Source organism: Falco cherrug, chromosome 2 (genome assembly GCF_023634085.1).
Source record: "Falco cherrug isolate bFalChe1 chromosome 2, bFalChe1.pri, whole genome shotgun sequence".
NCBI classification, from domain to species: Eukaryota; Metazoa; Chordata; class Aves; order Falconiformes; family Falconidae; genus Falco; species Falco cherrug.
The window spans coordinates 46,384,359-46,407,238 of record NC_073698.1 but is presented as its reverse complement, the minus strand read 5'-3'; the positions used below and the strand labels follow the sequence as shown (position 1 = coordinate 46,407,238).

At 40.1% G+C, this 22,880-nt stretch overlaps 1 protein-coding gene across 1 annotated transcript in view; it reads right to left on the bottom strand.

The window, feature by feature from the left end:
- Nucleotides 1–1,408: 1,408 nt before the first annotated feature.
- The window catches only part of SLAIN1 (SLAIN motif family member 1), a 58,953-nt gene continuing 37,481 nt past the window's right edge, over nt 1,409–22,880 (bottom strand). The window contains 5 exon segments of the mRNA XM_055703069.1: nt 1,409–2,499; nt 6,823–7,114; nt 9,067–9,231; nt 19,280–19,618; nt 21,832–21,981. Of these exon segments, the coding sequence (XP_055559044.1) occupies nt 2,424–2,499; nt 6,823–7,114; nt 9,067–9,231; nt 19,280–19,618; nt 21,832–21,981 (1,022 nt within the window). The 3' untranslated portion in view covers nt 1,409–2,423.

Here is a 22,880-nt window from a genome sequence, read left to right as displayed (position 1 = left end):
ATCCTGACATGACGTATTTCAAGTGAACAGGACAATTAAAAAGGGAAAACCAACTGTATCTTCTCAAAGCATTATATCCAAAATGCTTGACTCTCCAGTTCACGACACATTTTGTAGTGTGAAATTTAAAAATGCAAATCACAGACAGTTTCACACGTTGTCATCATACATAAACAACGCTGGGAAGAAACATAGGCACTGGGTTCAAACCAAGAGCCTGGAAAAAAGTAGAGCTTTAGCTACCAAAACTGTTTTGAAAGTATATACTGCCCTCCTGTGTACAATTCAGTATTACCTTCAACAGTTGCAACCTGTTTCAAAAATCGAGAGCATGTGGGGCTGTGATGTCCCAGATAATGGAAGGACAGGGATAAAATCCCAGCGCTATGAACAAAGTGAAGATACAGCTCAGACCAGGGCTGGAACGGCCAGCAGTGAGCAGAAGCTAATCATTGCCACTAGTTTCCAGCCATCTATGATGAAAAAGACCATGCTGGTTCCCTAGCACCAGAAGCCAGGAGACCTTATTAATTTGGGAGGTTCTGCATCCCTCCTTGTCACAGGCAAATAGCAAAGCACCCCCATGCTGGCTCTGCGCCCCCGCCATGATCAGTCTGTAAGTGAGATAAACCATTCAAGGCAACAGAGACTGTCTACAAATGACTGCTTTAACCAGCAGTAATTTCTTCCAATTAAAGCCTCTTATGAACAAGATGAGTTCGGCAGACTCCTGCTGAAATTCTTACCTGTGCAGAGGTAATTTCCTTGTTGGAATATTTCTTGATACCTTCTTCAACAGTTCTGTCTTTTTTAGAAAAAAAACAAATCAACAACCAAACCCCTCCCACAAAATTCCGATTTTAACTGATTAAAAGAACTGAAGTCTGAAAAATGAATTGTTTATCTCTGTTAAACAATGTTATGCTGTGCAGGGATATTACTGCACTACTGCACAATCACTTCTCAGTGTAATGAAGGTTTTACTCACCACTAAATGCTTCCTCTTTGGTTTTTGTTTTAGTTTGCCCTTTTAAGAAACGCAGGTCCTCAAGCCATTCAGAGCAAAACTGAGAGCAAATTCAGAGCCATGGTGAAAGGCTCACCTGGTACACAATCTCCGTTTCCCATTGCAAGTCACATTTGCACTTGCAGAATCTGAATGTTCAACTGAAAAAAATTCTTAAGATCATAATAAGATTGATTTCAAAGTAATACACACTTGACTTCTATGCATACTATGGCGTCATAACACAATCAAAAAAAAAATCAGAAATTTTCAGAACTCTGTTACTATTTGCAAAAATCCAGCATAACCTTTATAAATGCTAAGTAATAAAAAATTCAGGAGCTAAGCAGGTATCAGCTGCCAAATTCTGACAATGTTTATATTGCACATTCAAGAACAGCATTATTGCTGAAATAGATTCTTTATTTCTGAAACATTCCAAAACAGCAGTATACACGTTGTAATCAAATATTAAGTCATATGCCATTATAAGAAAGCATTGATTAGTGCAATTGGATTTTGTAAAAGATCTATCAAAAAGATTTGCATTAAAACTCATTTTCCATAAGCAACTGTTAATAAAACATTACAATTTTATTCTTTGTAATAAAGTACTGAAAATCAACTGTAGTTTTAGAGATCACTGTATCTTTGTAAGTGCAATGTGACTTATGCTGCCATTTTAAATACAAAACACTATGACAATAAATTAACAATTGAACAAATGGTGAAAGACCAACAAAACCATGCTGACCCAGCTGGATGGCAATTTCCAGTGAATGCTACTTTTTTTGTGCTTCTGCAACATAAATATACTGCTTTGTATTGCCAATGGTACGATTTTGTAAGATATGTTCCTAGCCCTAAAAAAGTACATTACCCCAAAAATATTATTTATGGCACAGAAAAGTTAAATTATCTCTCTGTCGTTCAAGGTTCAGGCAAGTTTAAATGAATGTAAGTATACAAAATAAAATGTACTGGAAACACTAGAAAAGAATTCAAGCACATACATAAGTCCCCCCAAATTCAAAATAAAATGCATGATGCCTTTACACTGAATAAATTATCTTAAAATTTCAGTACGGCAAAGCTGACTGAAAGCATTATCACCCTAGTTCTTTCCAAGGAAATATTCTGGTACTTTGCACATAAGTAATACTTCATTTCCAAATGCCCACACTGCCATTGTTAGTCTGATAACAATGCAGCTGTTCAGGTAACTGATTAAGTGCAATATTTAGTATTTGATAAGATGTTCATTTTTTAAAAATGACATTGCATTATGGATGGTTAAATATTAAAATCCCAGGGGAAATAATGCTGTATGACCCTCCTTTCCCAAATCATTGTTACCCAGCCAGCTGGGTAATGAAATCCGCATTATTTATTTTCCACTGCTGATGGGCATCCTTCATCAATAGCAGCCATCTCTCCAGTTCCCATCCCGCATTGCGCTGAGTGACGAAAGTGGCTTTGGAGGCTGAAGAAAACTGTATTAACCGAATGACAAAAAAAAAAAAAAAAGGCAAATGAAGTCATGTTTCATGTGAAAGATGATCAAGGTAACAAACATTATTTACTTCTGCAGTGACAGTGGCGTTGTGGCTTGCTTGGACACATCACTAGTGTATTTCTGGCTCCATGCTAATGCAAATGTAAAGATCTAGGGTGAAATTAAGGCCACCTCCAATTAGATCCCATTATTCTTACTGGTCCTAACTGGGTAAAAGGTTTGTAAAAAAGAATTTGGTGAGTAATTGCCATAATGCATGAGACCCCTCTAAATGGGAAGATTTTCTCAGGGCTATAGATGATAAAAACCTATTTTTGTCACTATGGACAGCATAGATTTAATGGGAAATATTCTCCAAAAAGCTGTTGTGCTCAGCATGGTCACGAAAACCCAGCACTTCATAAAAACACTATGCAGACACTAAGGAACTTTATATTGGTTAAGAATCCTATATTGATTAAGAACTCTACCAAGTCCTGCTCCCAGCCCTCATCCAAGACGTGCCAATGCACTTCCATGCCACAGCCAAAGTCAGAGACTTGCTGGCCTCAGCACCAGCACTCCTGCAGGGAACTCACCCTCCTCTGGGCCCCCACTCTCACACCGTCCCTGCATCTCTCACTAATAAACAGGGTCTTGCTATAAAACGCTTGTTGACCATCTTCCAAACCCTCCAGGTACTACTGAGGTAACTGTTTCAAGAAAAATTAAAAAAAGGAAAACCAACCACCTGTATGCCAACTCACTGGTGATGAGGCAGGCTATCTCGAATTTGCCACAACCCATTTCTGTTACACCAGAATTTGCTGAAAATAAAGTGTCTCAATTCTTTGAAACTGTTTCTTATAAAACCAGGTATCTTGTTCTCACACTTCTCTGCTTTTCTTGTGAGTTACTGATGCTTCCTCTCCCTTCCCAATGCCCCTGGCTGGAAAAAGGCAGAGGTATGTTGTAACCCAGGCAGAGTCAGTAAGTTAAAAGCAATCACCAGAACAGCTTCTCGCCTATCTGCTACAACTCCTTTTTTATGGCAAAAACATTGCACTTAACCAAAAAAAAGTTGGTTAAATTTAGGTTCATCCAAGCTGCTTTTCTGCAGCTCCACTTTGTTGTGGGATCCCTTATCTTTGATATAAATCCAGTTACTTGAAGCATAAAACATGACCTGCCTCTGCTGTCTTCTGCAACTGCTGCTTTAATTTCTTTTTTTTCCAGAAAGAAAAAGAGGAAAGTATGTTTAACAATCTTCAAGAAAAAATGGAGAGGGTAAAAAGTAAAGAATAATTAGAAAGCAACAGTAAGAATAATAAAAAAAAAAATCCACAGCTGAATCTCTGCTACAGGGCAGTGAACGGGAAAATGTGCCAGTGTTGAAAACCGTTTCAAACAAGTACAAGCTGTCAGTACGATGCCACGTGATTTGCAATAACAGAGTTTTGGAGGGTCTATAGTCCTCTTCTACTTTTCCATTGCCAGCTGGATTGCAGTGACTGGCTCCAGTATAAGGCAGAAGGAACAAGCAAGCCTCCCACCTTGGCCTCCGGAGCTATGCTTACGTTGCAGCCATGTCTGCGCCTGGCACCTGGGACTGATCCATACCCTGAGCTGCCGACTGACTTCCTGACTTCAGCTAGGGCCTGCCTCATCATTGTGGACTTTTCTGGAGACTGGGACTGTTGGCTGACCCTGGTCATCATCAGTGCTACTCTTGGTTGTGCACTGTGGGGCAGCCTGGCTGTCCCACTTGGGTCCCGACTCACCTAACCCTACGGGACCTGTCACTGCTGCCCCTCACATTGTGTAAGGATAGAAGGTGAAGGACTGGAAGGTAGGGGTCTGCAAGAAGCCCCAAGCATGAGTGGGAAGGCTGAGGGTTGTACGGATTCATTCAACAGGAATAAAAAAAAAAGGCGCTGTCTGACTTGTAAGGCCAAGAAGAGATGGAATGTACTGTTACAGTTTCTTTACACTGCTTGTGGATGCATGAATCTCTCACGGCAAGGAGAAAGGCAGTTAATATTTAGCCAAGTTGGTTATCTTGGCTATTATGGTTTTATTTTACAAACTATCAAAAGCAACCCCTCATTGTGGGGGATCTGTGTTTGATCCTACACAGTAAATACTGAAGTTCCCTAATACAGGCCTATATAAAGTGTCTTACAACCTATGAGATGCTGGCCCAGGCTGCCCAGAGAAGCTGTGGCTGCCCCATCCCTGGCAGTGCTCCAGGCTGTGGCTGCCCCATCCCTGGCAGTGCTCCAGGCCAGGCTGGATGGGGCTTTGAGCAACCTGGTCTGGTGGAAGGTGTCCTGTCCATGGCAGGGGGGTTGGAACCAGGTGATCTTTGAGGTTCCTTCCAACGCAAACCATTCTATGATTGATTCTATTTTAAGTATCAAAAATACCAGTAACTTGGCTACCTAACAGTCTGGCCATACATATGAAGACAGAGCTTTGCTCTTAATATGACATTCTCCCTGAACATCTGATTTATTTAAAAAACCTTTAATCAAGTCACGACTAAAAACACTGCTTAGTTTCCAGTGTACTGAAAGAAGCTAGACTCTTGAACAGATAACTAGCAATGCCATTCCTTAGAAATGACCATAGTGACAAAAGTCAACAGTGAGAAAATCTGCCTCCGATGGCTGAATTCCTTCCAAGAAAATTCCATATGAACTGAAACTGCCCTTATCTTCTACATGCATAAATAAAATGAAATGAGGGTCTTAAAGAACTGTAGGCTGAACTCCAATCTGCCTGTGCTTTTAGCGTCCTTGTCATTTCCACAGTGCAAAGACCATCCATCTTCAAGGATCATCAGTCTGGCTCCATGGCAACATACGATGCTGCTAAGGTACATTTGAAGGTAAGACGACAGGAACCCAGACTTTCTGGACTATAAATAGCTTTGTTAACTGGTCTGAATCAGCTTCTAATAAAAACAGTGTTGATAGTACAGTGTCTCGCCCTCCAACTGAAACCTCTTAATTTTGTTTTTTCTTTAATACTGTCTGATGTATGAAAAGTTACAAAATAGTAAGGGACTGGTCTTCGTGGCCCAGAAAGTCTCTTTCTCACATGTTGCTATGAAAGATTTAAGAGCTCTGCAGAAGAACATTAAGTGGAGGAAAGGCAAAAGAAGAAAAGAAAGAAAACTCTCTACTATAAAGAACTCTAACAGAGTGTTCCAGCAGAGAGCAAAGAAGGTTATAATAGAAATCTCATGGTACAGACTTCATCAAAGAAGAAACCTGACAGCTCTTTATCAGAGTTTCACTGCAGTTGGTCAAAATCTGTTGTCAGTCACATCAGTGTAATCCCTAAGTAACTCAACCAAAGAAAGAATGCGAGGAATTGAACTTATTCTGGATCTAGTCAGTATCTAGTGAAAAGTATAAAAATGGTGAGAGCTAAACAGTGACAGTTTATCCAAAAGGAAATCAGGTGGTCACACAGCAGACCCTCACCAGAAAAGGGATGTGTGCAATGGGAAGAAACAGTTGAAGAGCTGACACAAGTTGATAGAAGTTTCTCTTTGACAAACTTCACCACCTATTAATCACAGAACATACACCTAAGAGTTTAACTCCCAGCTGTGATAAGGTGATTAAAACACAAGTCTCTTTCCTCAAGCTTATTTTATTGCTTGCCCTAACCCCCCCCCACACACATTTGGAGATTAAATTCTCTTGGAAAAATGCAAAAATGCATTTGCTTAACAGTATAGCTCACTGCGACTATGTGATACTCCACGATTTTCTGTTAGTCTACTGTCTCCCAGCTGGAACTGAAAGGATGCCGGTTCAACCCAAGGACTGAACTATCCAGGATATTTCCTTCATTGCAATGCTGTAACGTCACGAGTTGCATTTTCACAGTCTACAACCACTTACAACCACAGGGATGGAACTCTTTCTATTTGAGTACTCTTTAAGATTTGCTAATCCTGTGACATTGAAATAGCAGTTGGCACAAGTCTGGAAGAAGGCAGGCCACATATGTTAATGACCTGAGGTTTCCATTTATTTTGATTTCTTATTGATGGCCAGCAATCCGTTCTTATTTATATGTGATTGATTACATTCTATCAATTATCATAGTTTACTAGCAGCTACCAGCAACCATTGTTTATCACTATTTCTGGAAAAAAATCTTCACCCATGCAGTGAGTCAGCACCAGGAGCTAGAAACTCTTCTGTTTTATAGCCCAGCTTCATGTCCAGGAGAAAAAAACCCCCAAACCCAAAATCTAAGCCAAAGCCATCCACATAGGGAAGGAGGCCTGTTTAACTCTTACCTTCGTACTGGCTGTGCAATTTTACTTCTGGGTATGCCACTCCCATTGATGGCCAGTGATGGTCTTGGAAGGGCACTGCGCCCTACAATCCCTTGACTGGCAGTCTTGTTTGGCATCGGGATCCCAGTGTTAGAATATAACTGCACGTTGTTGGACACTGGAATACTGCTATTACTACTGCTGCCTTGTACGGTTGGGCTTACGTAGGCAGTAGCCTTGAGAGGCTGTCTGACAGACACTGGAAAATGTCCCACACTGTGAACTCTGTGTTGAAGCTGTCCTGGTGATGGAACTGTAAAGAGTGGTAGAAAAGGACATAACACGGTCAAGCATGCAACAGATGAGGTCAAGAAGTAAATGCTCATTTCTAGACAGATCCGAATAGGGATAAACACATCATTATATAATTTACTTGCTAATTATAAACTCTTGAAAAAACCCTTGGATTCAATACTGTACCCAGTAACACTGCACTGAACTAAAACACCCTGTTGTATCCCCATCCTAAACAAAAACCGCACCCCGTATTCATCCTTCTTTTTCCTCTCAAAGAGGTTTAATTAGCCATTAAAAGCACATTAATTCCACCTATGCAATTAGAGCTTTAAACACGAAAAAATGCTGCAGGTATCAATTAATTACTGTTATATCATTTAGATCTTTGTAAGGTTGCTTGCAATAACCTAATCTTGTTTAAGGAACGTTGCATTAAAGCGTTATAAATCACCACAGAAGTTTAAGCATCATGTATAAAAACAATGAAAAGGCTACAAAAAGATCCTGAATATAACAGCACATACCAAGGTCAATGTTATGTAAACTACCATTTTAAATCAATGTTACGGGTTTCAGAAGCTTTACACACAGATCTTCTACACACTCCTGCCCTCTGGTGTACGGCAGACACACATCTGTTCCAGAGTACCCATGTCAAAAGCAAACTGTCAAAAGCCTGAAGCAGATAAACTAACACATCACATAGAGGCCAAGTGCTTTTCAAGTCTTTGAAAAAGGTTGTCTTAAAATCATTTAAAGGTACAGGAGAAAACAGAGATGTGCGATTCAATTAAACAACATTGGCAATATACTGCTATGGAACTCTTAACATAGCACAGCTTCTTAAATACCCCAGTACAGCACTTATTAGAAATGTTTTTCAAAAAGTTACTTCAGAAAAATCACATTTTATACACACACACATATATTACATACATAAACACACAGAGAAATTGGTTGTTTTTTTAAATCAGTAAATAAACTTTCAGTGCACTACCATGCGAATTCAAGTGGGAACCTGAACAACTACTTCCATTCTCCTATTCAAACAGGATAAAAATATAACAAAACAAATACAGCAGTTAAGTGTATTTTCCAGAAAAGATGCAATATAGTGGTCTTAAAAACATTTGTAAATTCTGCTCAAATTTGAAAGAAAATATCCACAGGAAAAGGTTTTGCTAACCTCTCCCTCCAAAACCTCACAGGACATGGGAGGTGTAAATTAAATCCTTTCTCCTGCCTGCATCCAATGAAATTTACTTTTTCCATTTCCTCTGAAAGTACCTCAACCACTGTGCTAGAAACAATGAATCTGAATCATGATCTTGTTCACATTCTACATTAATAATTCAACATCCACTAGATCAATACACCCTTCATCCCCTCATCAAGAAGTCACTTAAATTAAACTAATTACAGAGTAATTTTAATCCCCCCTCTCAACAAGTATATTATACTTGAGGATATAACCCTCCATCTGCTCAGACGGAAGTGGCTCAACTTTATTAAAGTTAGATTTAAAAAGTGAAGTTTATTAAAGGAGAGAGGTCACGTATTTGAAGATAGTATTTATACAATGTAGTGTAAAGCCAGCATTGTATAAATTTCAAAGAAAGGCAGTATTCAATTCCAGTATCAAACCTAAAACTGTAAGTTTGTATGAATTAACTGCCTTATTGGTGCTTCTACAATACTAATTATTATTATAATTTTAGTTTTTAAGTTAGCACAAAATGAATGGGTAAAGAATAAAAGAAGGTGGTGATGAAACTCTCAATACTGCATAACAGGATCAGCAGAATTTGCTTTCCAAAATAGAAACTTTGAAAATTCTGAGCTATATTGAAACCCGGTGCAAAAGTAACACAGTCTACTTTTAATTTCTCATAAAGCAGGGGGTTCAGTGACATGTATTTTACCACTCTATCGATTCCTTGTGTGCAGCCAAAGACGACAGGTACTTACTACATGACTGCATCCTTGAAATCCCATTACTCGCTCCATGCAAACTGGAGTCAAAGCTCTGACTGTTCCTCACAGTGACTGGAGAACTAGCAAAGCCAGTGTTACTGTTAATGGTGGGGGTACTTGGCATCCGCGCGAGGTTAGGCATGCTTCTCCGAAGTTTATCTGAAGCAAAAGAAGACAACATCCATAGTTAGGTCAGAATTTCCAACACAAGCAGCCTCTGAATAATTTTTGTAGAAACCAAAACTAAAACAAATTACTTCAACACAAAGAAAGGTTTTGCTCTGCAGGAAGAATATAAATATGTTATTGACAGCCTACTAGTTGAACCCCTCTGGCTATTGTAACAGCACGATTATTCACAAATCATCTTAAAGACACCAACAGGCAGTACACTATCGGAATCACAAGGATTCAAACACTGAAGTGTCATAGTAAGGATGAGTTTCACATAAACATGTAAAGTAGGTCAGATGAGTCATGTCCTAAATGTGCCTGTTTCTTTGCAGTGAATACAAAGCAAGGCTCCAGGGGCAATGTCACACATAGGAAATCTACACTGTGCATGTCTAAAGACAGGTGAGATAAATCTTGCTTTCAGGTGCCATTGAGATGTTAAAAATTTCCATTCAGTATCTACCCTTATTAGCATGTTATATTTCTGCTGGTGACTATGCGCAAAACCTGCTAAATCTTGATGTTGCTCAGTTGCTTGGAGCCCTGCATTGACATCAGGTGTTTCAGATCTGGTGGTTCTCCCTACAGTCCTGCTTGTGGTGCCTGATTTGGCGGGCATTTTCAAAACAGACCTGTAGGGCCTTTCACAAAAAGCAAGCTGCAAATGTCCCAAATATTTTTGGGGCAGGTTCAATGCCTAAGGTAAGTGTCTAAAAGCTTAGAAGATGTTCGCAACCCCACTCACGCTAGCTGATTTGGAGAGAGAAACCAAAACCAAGTCTGACGTCTCAAGAAGACTTCCCAACCACAACAGCATTAGGTAATCTAAGGGGAAGCTCTTTTGGTCTCTTCTGCCATGGGGCCAAAGGGAGATGACTCAGTCCTGTAAAATCAGAAGAGACTGACGGTGGCAGAAAGGCACACAGTGCATGACCTGGTATGAATTGCCTCCTGTGACGTGACAAGACTTCAGAGTAAAGCACTGCTGTGGGGAAATAATGGGTCATTCGTTAAATTGTCACTGACAACACCACGAACACAAAAGCTGTGCCCTGCTGAGGCAGCTACGTTTCTCCTGGTACCGTGGTCAGTGTGGAGGCCACCAGCTCCTGCCGCTGCTGTAGGTTCCAGCACCTGGCAGATGTCTGCCTCCTGTTCTTACACTGCAACAGAAAGCTGGGTATGATTGCCTTCTAAACAGCAGCTACGACAGTGCTCTCCAATGGCAAGCAGGGCATTTGAAGGCTGACATTTCTGATTATGCACAGGAACAACACACAGCTTGGAACCGCTGTTTTGGGTCAGCCTCCTAGCTCACACAAGGCAAGTTTAGTCCATGGAAACAACGAATCTACTTAGAATCTCTGTCAGTCCACATAAATATATAACCTATTTAGCACCATCATGAGTTCCTCTAATCCTTAAAGCTGCTAACAACTGACAAGTAATACGAAGGGACAGTACAGTTCTGTCTATACGGGGTGTCAGTAGTCACTTAACAGTAACTTCAATACATGTCACGCCTGTGTAACTCCAGCAAATCGAGTCACAGCAAAGCTACCACTCCAGCTGTTTTATGACTGGTCCTCGTGGTAAAAACTGGTACAGAATCTTGCAAATAGTCAAAAACATCCTTGTATTTCAGTGGTCCAGCATTTCTAATATCCTGATGTCCCAAGTCCCAGCTGCTAGTGCCTACCTGCCCTTGACAATGTATCATGCACACTAAGTCCTGTAATGACAGACCTTCTCTTCCATCTCAACTAAGGTTGACTTTCAGCTACCATAGATGGTCTGACAGAAACCCACTGCTGTCTAGGAAATAGTTTAAATATCCCTGCGAGTTAAATACACTACATTTTCGTATTTTTTAAATCAAACGGAAGGTATGGGACGTAAGATAGGGAGAAGTTCAGTGCAGGAAAAGGAAATGCAAGTTTTGAGTTCCCAGAAACTAGAGTGCAGCCAAATCCTAAGAAAAACCCAGTTTAATGATAATCTCTCATCAAAGAGTTAAAGAGTTCTTGTGCTTCGACTCGTCATTGACACTGGCAGGCTGAAACTGTCAATAATATAGCAGTGAACATTAGCAAAGGGATTACCACTGTGGTTTAGTCAGGTGGTATTAATATCACTAATAGAACAATGATAAAATGTCAGTCACCCGGCTTCCAAAACTGTCCTGGGGATGCAAACAATGGCATCCACATGGCTACTATATGTCCCCATTTCTGAAATACTTATGACTTTGCAAACTGGAAAGGGAACTGTCCTATGATGCAACCCTTGGCCCGGAGCAGCAGAAAATTCATGAATATGGGTTGTCTGTAGCTACTATTAATTTTGGAGCCCTGTCTAGCCTTTAAAACCCTAGGTCAACATTAAAGCACTCAGCAAAAATGGTTTGAGCAACAGGATGTGGTAGGGAAGATGGCACTGCATATAATAGCTTTTGTAATACTATCCACATATCACATTGTACAAACAGAATTCCTTGGGCACTACATGTTCTTGCACTCAGGGACTGCATCAGCCACCACAGGCACAGTCTGCGCCTTGAATTGTCCAGTGGATGCAGCTACAGCAGCAGAAAAAATAGGTACAGAAGTAGCCTGGATTTCCTCCATGTCATGGCTGGCCACGTCTTTTGCCTCCTGTTCATTAGTCCCTTCTTGTTCCAACAGTCTGTTCTGCTGCTGATTCATTCAGTCCTCAGGCAGCAGATTCCTGCTACACCTGCAAATTCTCATCCATCAAGCATCTGTGTTACTTCTTTGACGGGTCCTTGTGTCTGCTGAGATAAATGGCCCTGAAAAGCAATGAAAATAGGAGGTCAGTTCTGTGTTTGGGGAAAACCCAGAAATGTTTGTCTTGACAGCACTTTGCAGCTTTTATCTTGGATGATGCATCCTCTTTCATCTCTTTCTTGAAGTTTGTTCTGTCACCTGTTCCCTTCCCAAGAACAGTGGGAAGAGTCTTACAGATACTTTGTTTGTAAATGAAACATTGGCTCTTGTGAGACTGATGTATGAAGTGGTGTTATGTGATTTTAGTATTTTTCCAGGCTACTGAGACGTGATGATATACAGACTTGCTGGAAGTATATGAGAAGAAAACAAAAATACTTTTCCAAAATGCTAGCAGCAAACCTTCCCTCTCTAGAGATCCTTGTTCTTCTAAGACTGATGAGAAAATTAACAGAGAAGGAGTGAAGGAACAGAGCTGAGATGTCTTCTCAGGTGAGAAGTAATTTGCCCGAACAGTCCTGTGTATGATGGAGGCTGGTATTTGCTACAGTTTCTGTACTTCTTCTGCACTAACATGGTTCAGTGGCAAGCCTAAAAAGATCATTGGTTGTTTAGAGTTCATTTTGTTAGGAAGATGTGGATATTAACACCAGCGGGAAACTCCAAAGGACCTGCACCTTCTAGAGCATCCATATTTACTGTGACCCACCACTGAGTCTCAGCTATAATCTAAGCCAAAATAAACACAATGTTTAAGTAGGATGCAGCCATATAAAGTATCACAGATGTATCTTCGCCTTTCCCAGCCTTCTTTGAGATGTTAACAGCATGACCTACAGACATTGTATTATTGAGATATTTGAAACTCTGAAGAAAATGCAGGGATAGGTCATGGAAGGCAGTCAATAACCAATGCCTGGTTATTCCCACCTTCTCAGAATAGTTCATGCATGTACACACAGGCTTGTCACTTCCTCAGTGTTCTTTAGGTGGCAGACATTGTCTTTGTTTCACACATTTGCAGCAGAATGATACACCAAGAATCGCCTGCTGCATGTTTACACTTTTTCCCATATGTGACATCCATACTGAATTGCCTGTTGCCTACAGCACAGGAAAAACTGGGAACTGTGAAACACAGGCTCTTTGCCCTCAACTGAAAATGTGCACGAAAAGACCATCCCACAGCACAGATCATATTCACTACTAGTGAGAGACGGGTCAAAAAGCAGGCAAAAGTGTCCCTTATTTTGTCAGACATTCCAAAAAATTACAGTAAAGACAGCAGTTTGCTTCTTACCCAGCTGCTTCAGTTCTGATTTTTTCCAGGATGTTCTTCCCCTGATGCCACTTCTTTGAAGTCAGCCTGGGATTGGTGGCTCAGCTTCTTTCTGGCAGGACACCAGAACAGGCAGCACCTGCCTTCTGTCTTCTGGTCCCAGCTCTGCAGGTAGCTGCCCCTATTCCACCGCTTCTTTTTTTTGCCTTCCCTGGCCTAATACTATCACCAGCTGAAGATAAAAGTCCATGTAGCATGCACAGACCTTGCCCTTGGGAGCAAAGCTGCCCCAGTAGAGGTGCGCTCTTGGTGGGCTGCCAGACTGGGAGCTCTGTAGCAGTTCTTGATACGTATCATCTTCTCTCTGCCAAAGCACCTAATCCAGTGAGGCTCTCCTTGCAAGGAGGACTTAAGTTGATCCTACAGTGAAGTGTCTTAAAACACATTTATTCATTTATTGTTATTCTCTGCAAGTGTTACCAATGTTTTATTTGAACAAAAGGACTCAAAAGCCTTGCCAAAAGTACACCATTGCTAAGGAATGTGATACAGTAAACCATAATTATTAGGGTCTCAGAGAAATCGGTATCAACATTTAAGCTACATTAGCAATTCCTTACATCTATTTTAATACTTCACACAAACACTACAAATTCAACTCTGCCTTATCTGTACTGTATGCACAAAAAAGTTGGGGAAAAAACATAAGGAAAAAAGTATCTGTGTTTTTCTATTTTAAGTTGTAACTTAAATACATAAATCTGTATTATGTAAATATTCAGAGTTTGGCCTGAAACCTTAACAAACTTGTACACTCAATTACACCTTCACTTTAAGAGATTAATTTCTCTTTCTCATCTTGGAAGACCCGAGTTCAGTATCTGCCTTACATTTGTTATGGCGATAACATCTATGACATCCCAAATACACCAGGGTCTAGTTAAAGGTCTTAGGAATCATCAGTTGATACAGCAGAGACATCAGTGTTTAAAAACAGAAATACAGATTAAGAACTAAAAGCAAGTCTCAGTTAAAGAGAGAGACACCATTCTTCAATACCTACATTTTGCTACCATTGAACGCTTTCATTTTATTCAGAACTATTACTCCATCTCGCTCTGGCTTCACAGGCATACGTTTCCCACCACAGACAGCTACAGCAAATTAAAGATTTTTCCATTATCCTTCCATGACTTCTCCCCACTGATCACTATTCTCAACCTAACTTCACAGATTCACAGAAGGGTGAGAGGGCTGGAAGGGATCTGTGGAGATTCTCTAGTCCAACCCCCCTGTTACAGCAGGCCCACCTAGAGCAGGCTGTACAGAATCACAAAGGTGACAAAGTAAGATTTTTGCTCTCCTTTTCTTTAATAAAGTCTGCAACAATCTCCTACAGTGAATTCTCCCTTCTTATCTGAAGAAGAGAGGTTGTAAGCAGAAAAACACTCTCTAAATCAGCAAGAACAGATCTTCTCCGACCTCTCCGAACACAGAAATCAATGTTAGTCTATACTGAACTCATATCTAAACATCAACCTACTGCCCTTGAAATGCTGTTCTTCTATACCTGCCTGGACCTCGCTTAAAAAAACCCCAACAAACCCCCATATTTGTAGCTTTCCAAAGTATTGCAACAGCCAATAATCATAATATTGTGCCTGAGAAAAGTTATTCCCCAGAAACACATGCACTAAGTTTCTGGAAAATAAAAGCAAAATTTTTCAAGTGAATGGTATCTGTGGCCTGTTTATGAAGGTATCAACCAAGCTAAAAATTTAAAAAAACAACATGAAAAGGTAATGGAAAATATACCATAAAATTAACCAAACTGCATGCACTGCTATGCAATGAAGGATGCATTTTTCACCTGCCCCTTCTCACTGCATTATAATAAACTCCCTCTTTAGCTGGAATAATTTGTCTGAAGTACAGAGTTTCTAATTTTCAGGTATTATAAAAATGGACACTTTAAAATGCACATGAAATAAGGGGTGCCAGAATAAAAGTTTATGAGTAAGCTCATCTCAAGATTTGGAAAGTGGGCCTGACCTCAAGAGGATCAATCCCATTTGCAGTATCTTGTCTATCCTTGATTTTGACTACTCTGGATGATTTCACAGCACTATAGATCTCTTACTTCTGGTTTCACAAAATCACAAGTAATAAAGAGTACAAATATTAACATATATTCAAAATGAACAAAGTGACCAAACAGAAATAAAAAATATTTTTTAAAAGTGAAAATGAAAGGGCTTCTGTGTCACAGTAAAAAAAAAAAATAATAAAAATGGTGTGCATTTATGGACAGCAAAGCAGAACACAGCTTGGTTTTATGGAATTTGGTGGTATTTCTTATATGAAATTACTAAATATAAAGTATTCTTGGTATTAATAGAATTAGCAATATTTTAAGTTGTTAACCATGAACTTCTCCAAATTAGAGGAAGGGGAGAGAGGTATAAACAGCAATCTTTCCACTGCCAACATACTAAATCTTTTGTCAAATTATGAAACACACATTAATTAGACTGATTCCGTTTAGCTAATTGCAACAGATACGCAAAAGCTATTCACCTCCCATCTCTCTCAGATCTTCTGTAAATGATCTATTTTTGACCCACTGATCAATTAAAAAAAAATCCCTGAAAACCAGAATGCCTTAAAAAGTCCACAGATGGAATTTTCCTGATGTAACTCACTGTTACAGACAATTCAGCTGATTTAGGGAGAGGGTGTAATTAAATAAGGAAAAAAGCAGAATTCATGCAAAGCTTTTCTATTAGTGTATTCTTGCCAGAACTGGAAATAAAATTTATTAGAAAGTAAAGATAACATACACACGCTACAGGCAATGGCTGCAAAAATGTTAAGAGGTAACAACAGGTATGCCTAAAGTCTGTGCTAAAAGTGGCCCCAAATACAACTTGAACACATTTTAATACGTTTCACATCTTAACACATCTGCCACTTTATGCTAGTGTTTACCAGGAGCCTTTCAGTACAGCCAGCTGTTGGAGACTGGCAGTAAATGGCACTGGTACCATTCACTCAGACATGGGTGGGATAAGGTGAGAAAAAGAACTTGTGCCAGAGAGCAGGGGCTAGATGGTGTGGTATTTTAAAACAGATCTATGGTATTTTATTGTAAAATAGATATACAGCAATTTAAAGTAGGGCAGAATGTAAAAATTACAGCAGGGGCAGCGCTTTACTACAATACACTGGCAAGAACAATGTGTGAGCTCAAAATTACAGCCTCAAACACAGCTGGAAAACATTTTATCCTCATTCCAAGCACAGGCAGATTAGTGCCAGAACCCTCAGACTATCTCTCTGCTAACTAAAATGCAGTCGCCTGTGAATAAAGAACAAGCAGACCATTAGTTATAGTGGGAGACCAGACACCTAGTGCACAAGTCACTGCCTACATATAGGTACCTTACGCCATTTGAGACACCCTGGGTTGTCTATGGCCTCTAAACAGCACTGACCCATGGTGATGGTGAAGCCAAGCAGGGTGCATCAAAGTTATCTCATACAGTGCTGAGCACTTGTACGTGGGCAGCTAAATTCAGCCCTTCATACACATGTAGGCACCCACATCCCAGCATTTAAATGCAGGTGCTCCTCATCAGGCCACCAATATACTCTTAAAAGAATTATTAAAGTTTTCCAAGTTTATCACACCTTCAGCGTATTTGTTACAGTACACATAGTTAAAGTTAGAGTAAGTACCTCATCTAGCGTACCATATGAATAAAAGCAGGCAGGACAGCATCCCTCATACTGTTTCCCTAAAGGCCAAAAATTTTATTTGAGCTAAACACATATTTGAGGAGACACTGTGTCAAAGCTAAACACTGTTTTTTCACCCCAGACCAAGTGATAAATTCAAGTTACTTGCAACTTACTCTTACGGAGAGCTCTGTGAATGACCAGATGAACGAGGGGACAGACTGCTGACTGCACATACAAGAACACAAGTGATCTCTTTAGGGGAAGAGAGAGGAAGTGAGATTTGGGCAGACTGTTGTAATGGCCAAGAGCAGCGCAGGATGTGATATGTGCGATTTTGATTAATTATGGATGATGCTTTCCACATATATTGATAGCAGTAACTGAACAGTTTAGTCCTTCCACCTATCACACCCCTCCTTCTCTTTTGCCTTGGTAAGCTGTAACAGTGTGGAACCTGTCACACACCATCCACCACACTGAGCTTCAGATAAATTCTTATTTTGCAGTCTACCTCCATTTCAATGTGTAGGAGTTCTTGAAAGACAATGAAATTGCTGCCAAGACGGTAAGAAGTAATGATGAGAAGATGTTGTCATAATATTACTCAGACATACCAAATACAAAGATGACTTGAATTCTTGTCTGCCAGCCTGCCAACTGTACACGGCTGAAGTAAAAGGTTTCTCCCCATCAGTATTTGCTATTTATGTGGATCAGTGCTGCATGAGTCAGAGGATAAAGGTACAGAAGCTGAAGAGATAATTCCCCTCTAAAGACAGTGGTATTGGCTATTATAGGACTGTCTGCCACTCCAGCAAACAGGTAACTGAAGTTGTGTGTGTCCACCTTCTAAGTGACACCAAAAGATTATCCAGTACCTCACAGTTATTGAGAAAAAAAGCAACCACGGGGTAAAGTTGGTGGCCTTTTATATTTATATGCTTTCTGGTTAATAAACTAGGAATCTAGTGTTTGTAGTGTCCTTGTAAGTACTTTCTGAGATTTCCATGCAAGAATCCAATGTTTAAGTTCCACTGACATTGAACACCAAAAAATAGTTGAAAAAGCACTTGAGGACCATACAAAAAGATCACAGCACCACATCCTGTCCTTATTCCTAAATAAAAAATGCCCCATAACCTTCCTTTCTATCTCCCCAACATTTCTGCAAGCCCATGAGTGCTGTCCTATTCTTGTCCTTCACCACCAAGAAAAATAACACTGAAATTAATATGGCACATATGCTGTACCAACTGTAACACCCACGTTGCTCTACCTTCTGTTAATATCGCCCTTCTTCATGAACTGCCACTTGTTGATTATACTTCCAGGCCACGTCTTAATTTGAATGCAAGTGCTTTTGGCACCAACCTGTCATGTCTTGTTTGTCAGGAAAGCAACATGCATATCTACAGCGCTCTGTAAATAGCACCTTTATTTTCTTGCCCAAGGGTGAGCTGTAAGCTGTAACGTTACAAACAAGACTCTGACTGAAAACTGACTGTTTTGAATTAATTTTGGGAAAAGACTGAAGGAACAGGAAAGTAAGATGCAGCAGGAGGAAGAAAATTGTGATCATAGTAAGGAATGAAGGAAGGTAACAGCAATAACGGAGGGAAACTTAAGTCTTGAGTAAGCACCGAGAGACAAATCTTCCAGACACTCTGGAATACATCTCAAATGCAGTCCTAAAAGCAGCAATGGCTCAGGATAGTTCGGGAGTGACATTATCTCCCACTTACAGTCTGCCCTACCAGACCCAGAACACGAGCACAGTGCTGACCTGACCCCTGCCATAAGCACTCATCGCAGACTGACAGCATAGTTTCATTAACAGCAAAGTCAGAAATAAAAAAGGGAACGAAAATCTGAAAACCTTATTTTGTAGTTTACTGTATTCACAATGGACTTGCATAGGCCAAGCTCAAAAGCCTCATCAGTTCATCTAGCCAACTACCAGCCTGCTAAAAGATGTTCTTTCCTTTTTCTTCTTTCTTGACTTGTGGTTATCCTTGCAGCACTTTAAAACAGACTAAAGCAACAACTTCCACGATTCAGTCACAGATCACATTTTGTAGCAAATTACTTAGCAAGAACATACCTCAAATCATTTTCACAGGCTTAAATTCCTTGTCACAATTCATGGACTGATCTAGCTGTCATACTCTAAACACACTTCACTCTGTTGACACAACTTGATCTTTAAAATGGCACTGGCACTTTGCAGCGAAAAAAAGACAACTTCTCAGAAAAGTATGCAACCCACCTCCATTAATCCTACTTGGTTGCTGCTCTGGAGTTTGGGCTTGAGGAGAGTAGTAGGGCTGCTGATAGGTATTTGAAGGGAAGTGTGGGGAGGTAGGGCTCCTCCTGCAGTCCCGGATGCTGGAGAAAGTCTGTGAATGAGGAATTCCTCTCTGGAAGGGGGAGCAGCGAGTCAGCCGTGGCTGCGGAGGTGGAAGGTGGTCAAACTCTTCCTCATCCTCAAGACTATAGCGATCATATTCCTGGTCACCGCATGTCCCTTTCTTTCCCACATGCAGAGAGACGCTTGAACTGTGCCTTGACACAGATGCTGAAGTTGAAGCATAATCTTGCCTAAGGCCTGTAAATTCCAAGAGAAAGATGATTTGGTTTCTGCTGTAATTAACTCTGAACACGCACTTCAATTTTGAAAACTAAGTAGGTAAGCAGACATAATTTTACAGCAAGAACTGCATTTACAGTATCACCAGGCTGAAGATTTGAGGTAGGATTCCTCTTATCCAACTTTCCATGTCTACCTTTCAGGCACTTAAGCCTGAATTATTTCCCTCGAGATCCCTTTTTAATAAAAAATATAAAAAAAGAGTACAGGCATCTCCAAAATGCAGTACCTGTGAGATGTCTTAGATGCCTCTCTGAACATAAGATGAATTGCCTTCAGGAGGCACCTATTTTTCTGCCAACAGAAAGATCACATGAGTATTAAGCTTTTAACTTTTAAACACTCTTAATTAGAGGAATTAACACTATTAGTTTTCCAAGTTATTGTTATTAAACTCCTATACTCATGCAATGAAAATGCTGACAATGACATTCCTAAACTTAGAACCCATGTAAATATTCTGGCTCTCCGACCTCCCTGAACCAGAATTAGTTCCTGCTAGCACCTGGTCTCATTGATAAGGTTTATTGGTAACACAGCTGTCTTTTAGACAGGTACACATCTGACCACCCCCTTTTCAGAATGCCAGGTTTTGAAAACCATCCCACTATCAGCGCTTCCCCAAAAGAGCATGTTTGCTCCAGGTCAAGTGAGAGGGAAACATCCACATCCTGCATACATCCCTCCTTTTCCCAGCCACACAGCAGCCAGGGAAAAAGGGGATGTACATCTCATTTCCAGGAGCTGAGTAACTCTGCCAGCAGCTGCAGACAACAACTCTTCTAGATTTACAAAAAGCCCTCAGCTTTGACAGATGTCTTTGCTTCATAATGGAAACTTCTTATGCTTCCCTCCAGCCCTCGAGTGGGATTTTATTCGTGGCCGTGAAGAGAGCGTGCCTGCATGCACGTATAACACTAACACTTTCCACAGGATTAAGTGGACAACAACTATCATGTGCTCAAACATTCTGCACCAGCTGCTACTGTAAGGATGAGATAAAACCATTACACCTGACATAGATTAGAAGAAAAACTGTGGTTTTCCGTTCAGTTTACTAATGACCTGATTCCTTAAAGAGCTAAGTACTTGAAGTCATTTTTAAACATCACTCTGAAGGAGATGAGCACAGCTCAGTAATGCAATCCCTTGTATCTTTGATAGTCATATTTTTTTAATAATTATTATAACTTTCACATAACATCAGAAATTTGCCGAGCTGTGACTATACACATTTTCCAGCTGAGAATTCAGTTGTCTTGGAAAGTCTCACACCTGCTAATTTCTCTGCTGAATGTAGCGAGTGCTACCAGATGCTCCGCAAGTTCAACTGCTGACAAGTGATCACTCTGGCCTGCTCAGTCCAGTTGCTGCAACCATATCGCAGCTCTAATTTTTTCCTCACATTTTTATTTCATTTTATTTTGTCATTTATTACTTGGTATTTTCCTGCAGTCACCATCTCTGAACTTCTCGTTTTTCATCTCATCATTTCCTCCTTTACGCCTCACTTGGCACTAATAGGAAGTGAGAAAGATACTGCACTCACTGTCTGAGTGATTTCTAAGTCAAATGCCCTTTATTTATAAATAAAGACATCTTCCAAAGATTACTACCAAGCCAAACTATAATCTATGTCAAACAAGGTTTTGAGCTCAGATTTGTACATAGTCACTTGTCTCAAACCAAAATGTTAAACGCCCCAATTCAGGATCTAAAGGGGAATTAATTTTAAAATTAATCTGACAATTAAGGAAGTCAAAGTAGGGGCAAAGAAACCTACAAGAGCTGCTTGCTTTTACCTTTCTCATGAAACATAAGAAAATGTTTCTTTACATTACATATACATAAGAAAACTGCTTTAGCATCTTCCCTCCCCAGAAATAAAATTATTTTAATTAATGGGGTAAGACATTGTAAATCTTCTAAATCTAAATGTACTCAATGGGTATGGAGCTACCAGTTGGGATTCAGAAAAATATAAGCATCAAGTTGAATCTGAACCCAATGACGTGCACACCTCTGAGCAGCTGAAGTGTTTTTCCATCTGCCACTCAAGAAGCAACAGCATTTAAGAAAGATCTACCTAACTGAGACCAGACAGGAGCAGTTTTGACTGTTAGAGAAAATCTTCCTCAGACTATTTTGAAAAATGAAAAAAAGCCACCTACTTTCCTCCTGTAGACGAGCCATGATCTGAACATCAGTGAGATCCTGCAGCTTGTATCCCATGGAGATGGAATCATCCTCCAGCTCCGAGGTGCTCAGTTCACTGTCTATTGATGACTGTGGGCTCAAAGGGGAACTCCTAGAAATGTAACCTATATAAAAAACCATAACCTTTAGTCTGTGAATACATCCGGCCATCTTCCATTCACAACTCTCTGCTCTTTATATTACAGTAGTTTACAATATTTTCTGTATAACAGAGAAAAACCTTCAGACGTGTAGTGCAATCCACTAACAACTAACAAAGGGCTTTGATACTTGTGAAAAGTAGTAAATGTAGTAATAATCATGAATTTCTCTATTTCTCTATTTCTCTATTGAATAGAGTATAGCTCCGAATATAGTATCACATTGCCCAGACAACAAATAATTTACCCACACAGCTCGGATTAGTTAGCATAGCCTAAATACATCTGCATTTGAATCCTTCTGACGAGACTGTGGTTCTCTTTATCCTGTTCTAGAAAGCAAGCATGTATGTGTCACCAACTTCAGCTCAGTACTCAGACTCCGTGTCAGAGCCATTTACCTAAATTTTACTGTGTTTTTAAATCGTTTATAATCGTCAGAGAAATCAATAACAATTAAGACTGAACATTATGCAACAACAGAGAAAGAAATGTCTCCTTCACAGAGCTACCTTTTGGAGAGGGTTCTGGATTCTACGTTTTCCCTGCATGATAGTAAAATATAAACTAAGTTGCAAATAGTTGCATGAGCTTGCTGTTGCCCAACTTTAAAGAAAAATTCTTCAAATAAAACAGTAATCACTTTCTAATATCCTCTGGACCACCAGAGGCCCACAGCCTGCAGGGTGAGAACCACTGTGACTACAGCTCATCAGCTGTGCTTGTATCACAGATGTGTTTGCATCCTCTAGCACCGCTGAAAGCAGCCCCCTAAAATTAATCTGAAATTCAGCTGTTCTCTAATAATATCTCCAACAGAAAAGGACACGCATGGGATTACTTTGCTCTGGAAGGATCCTAAG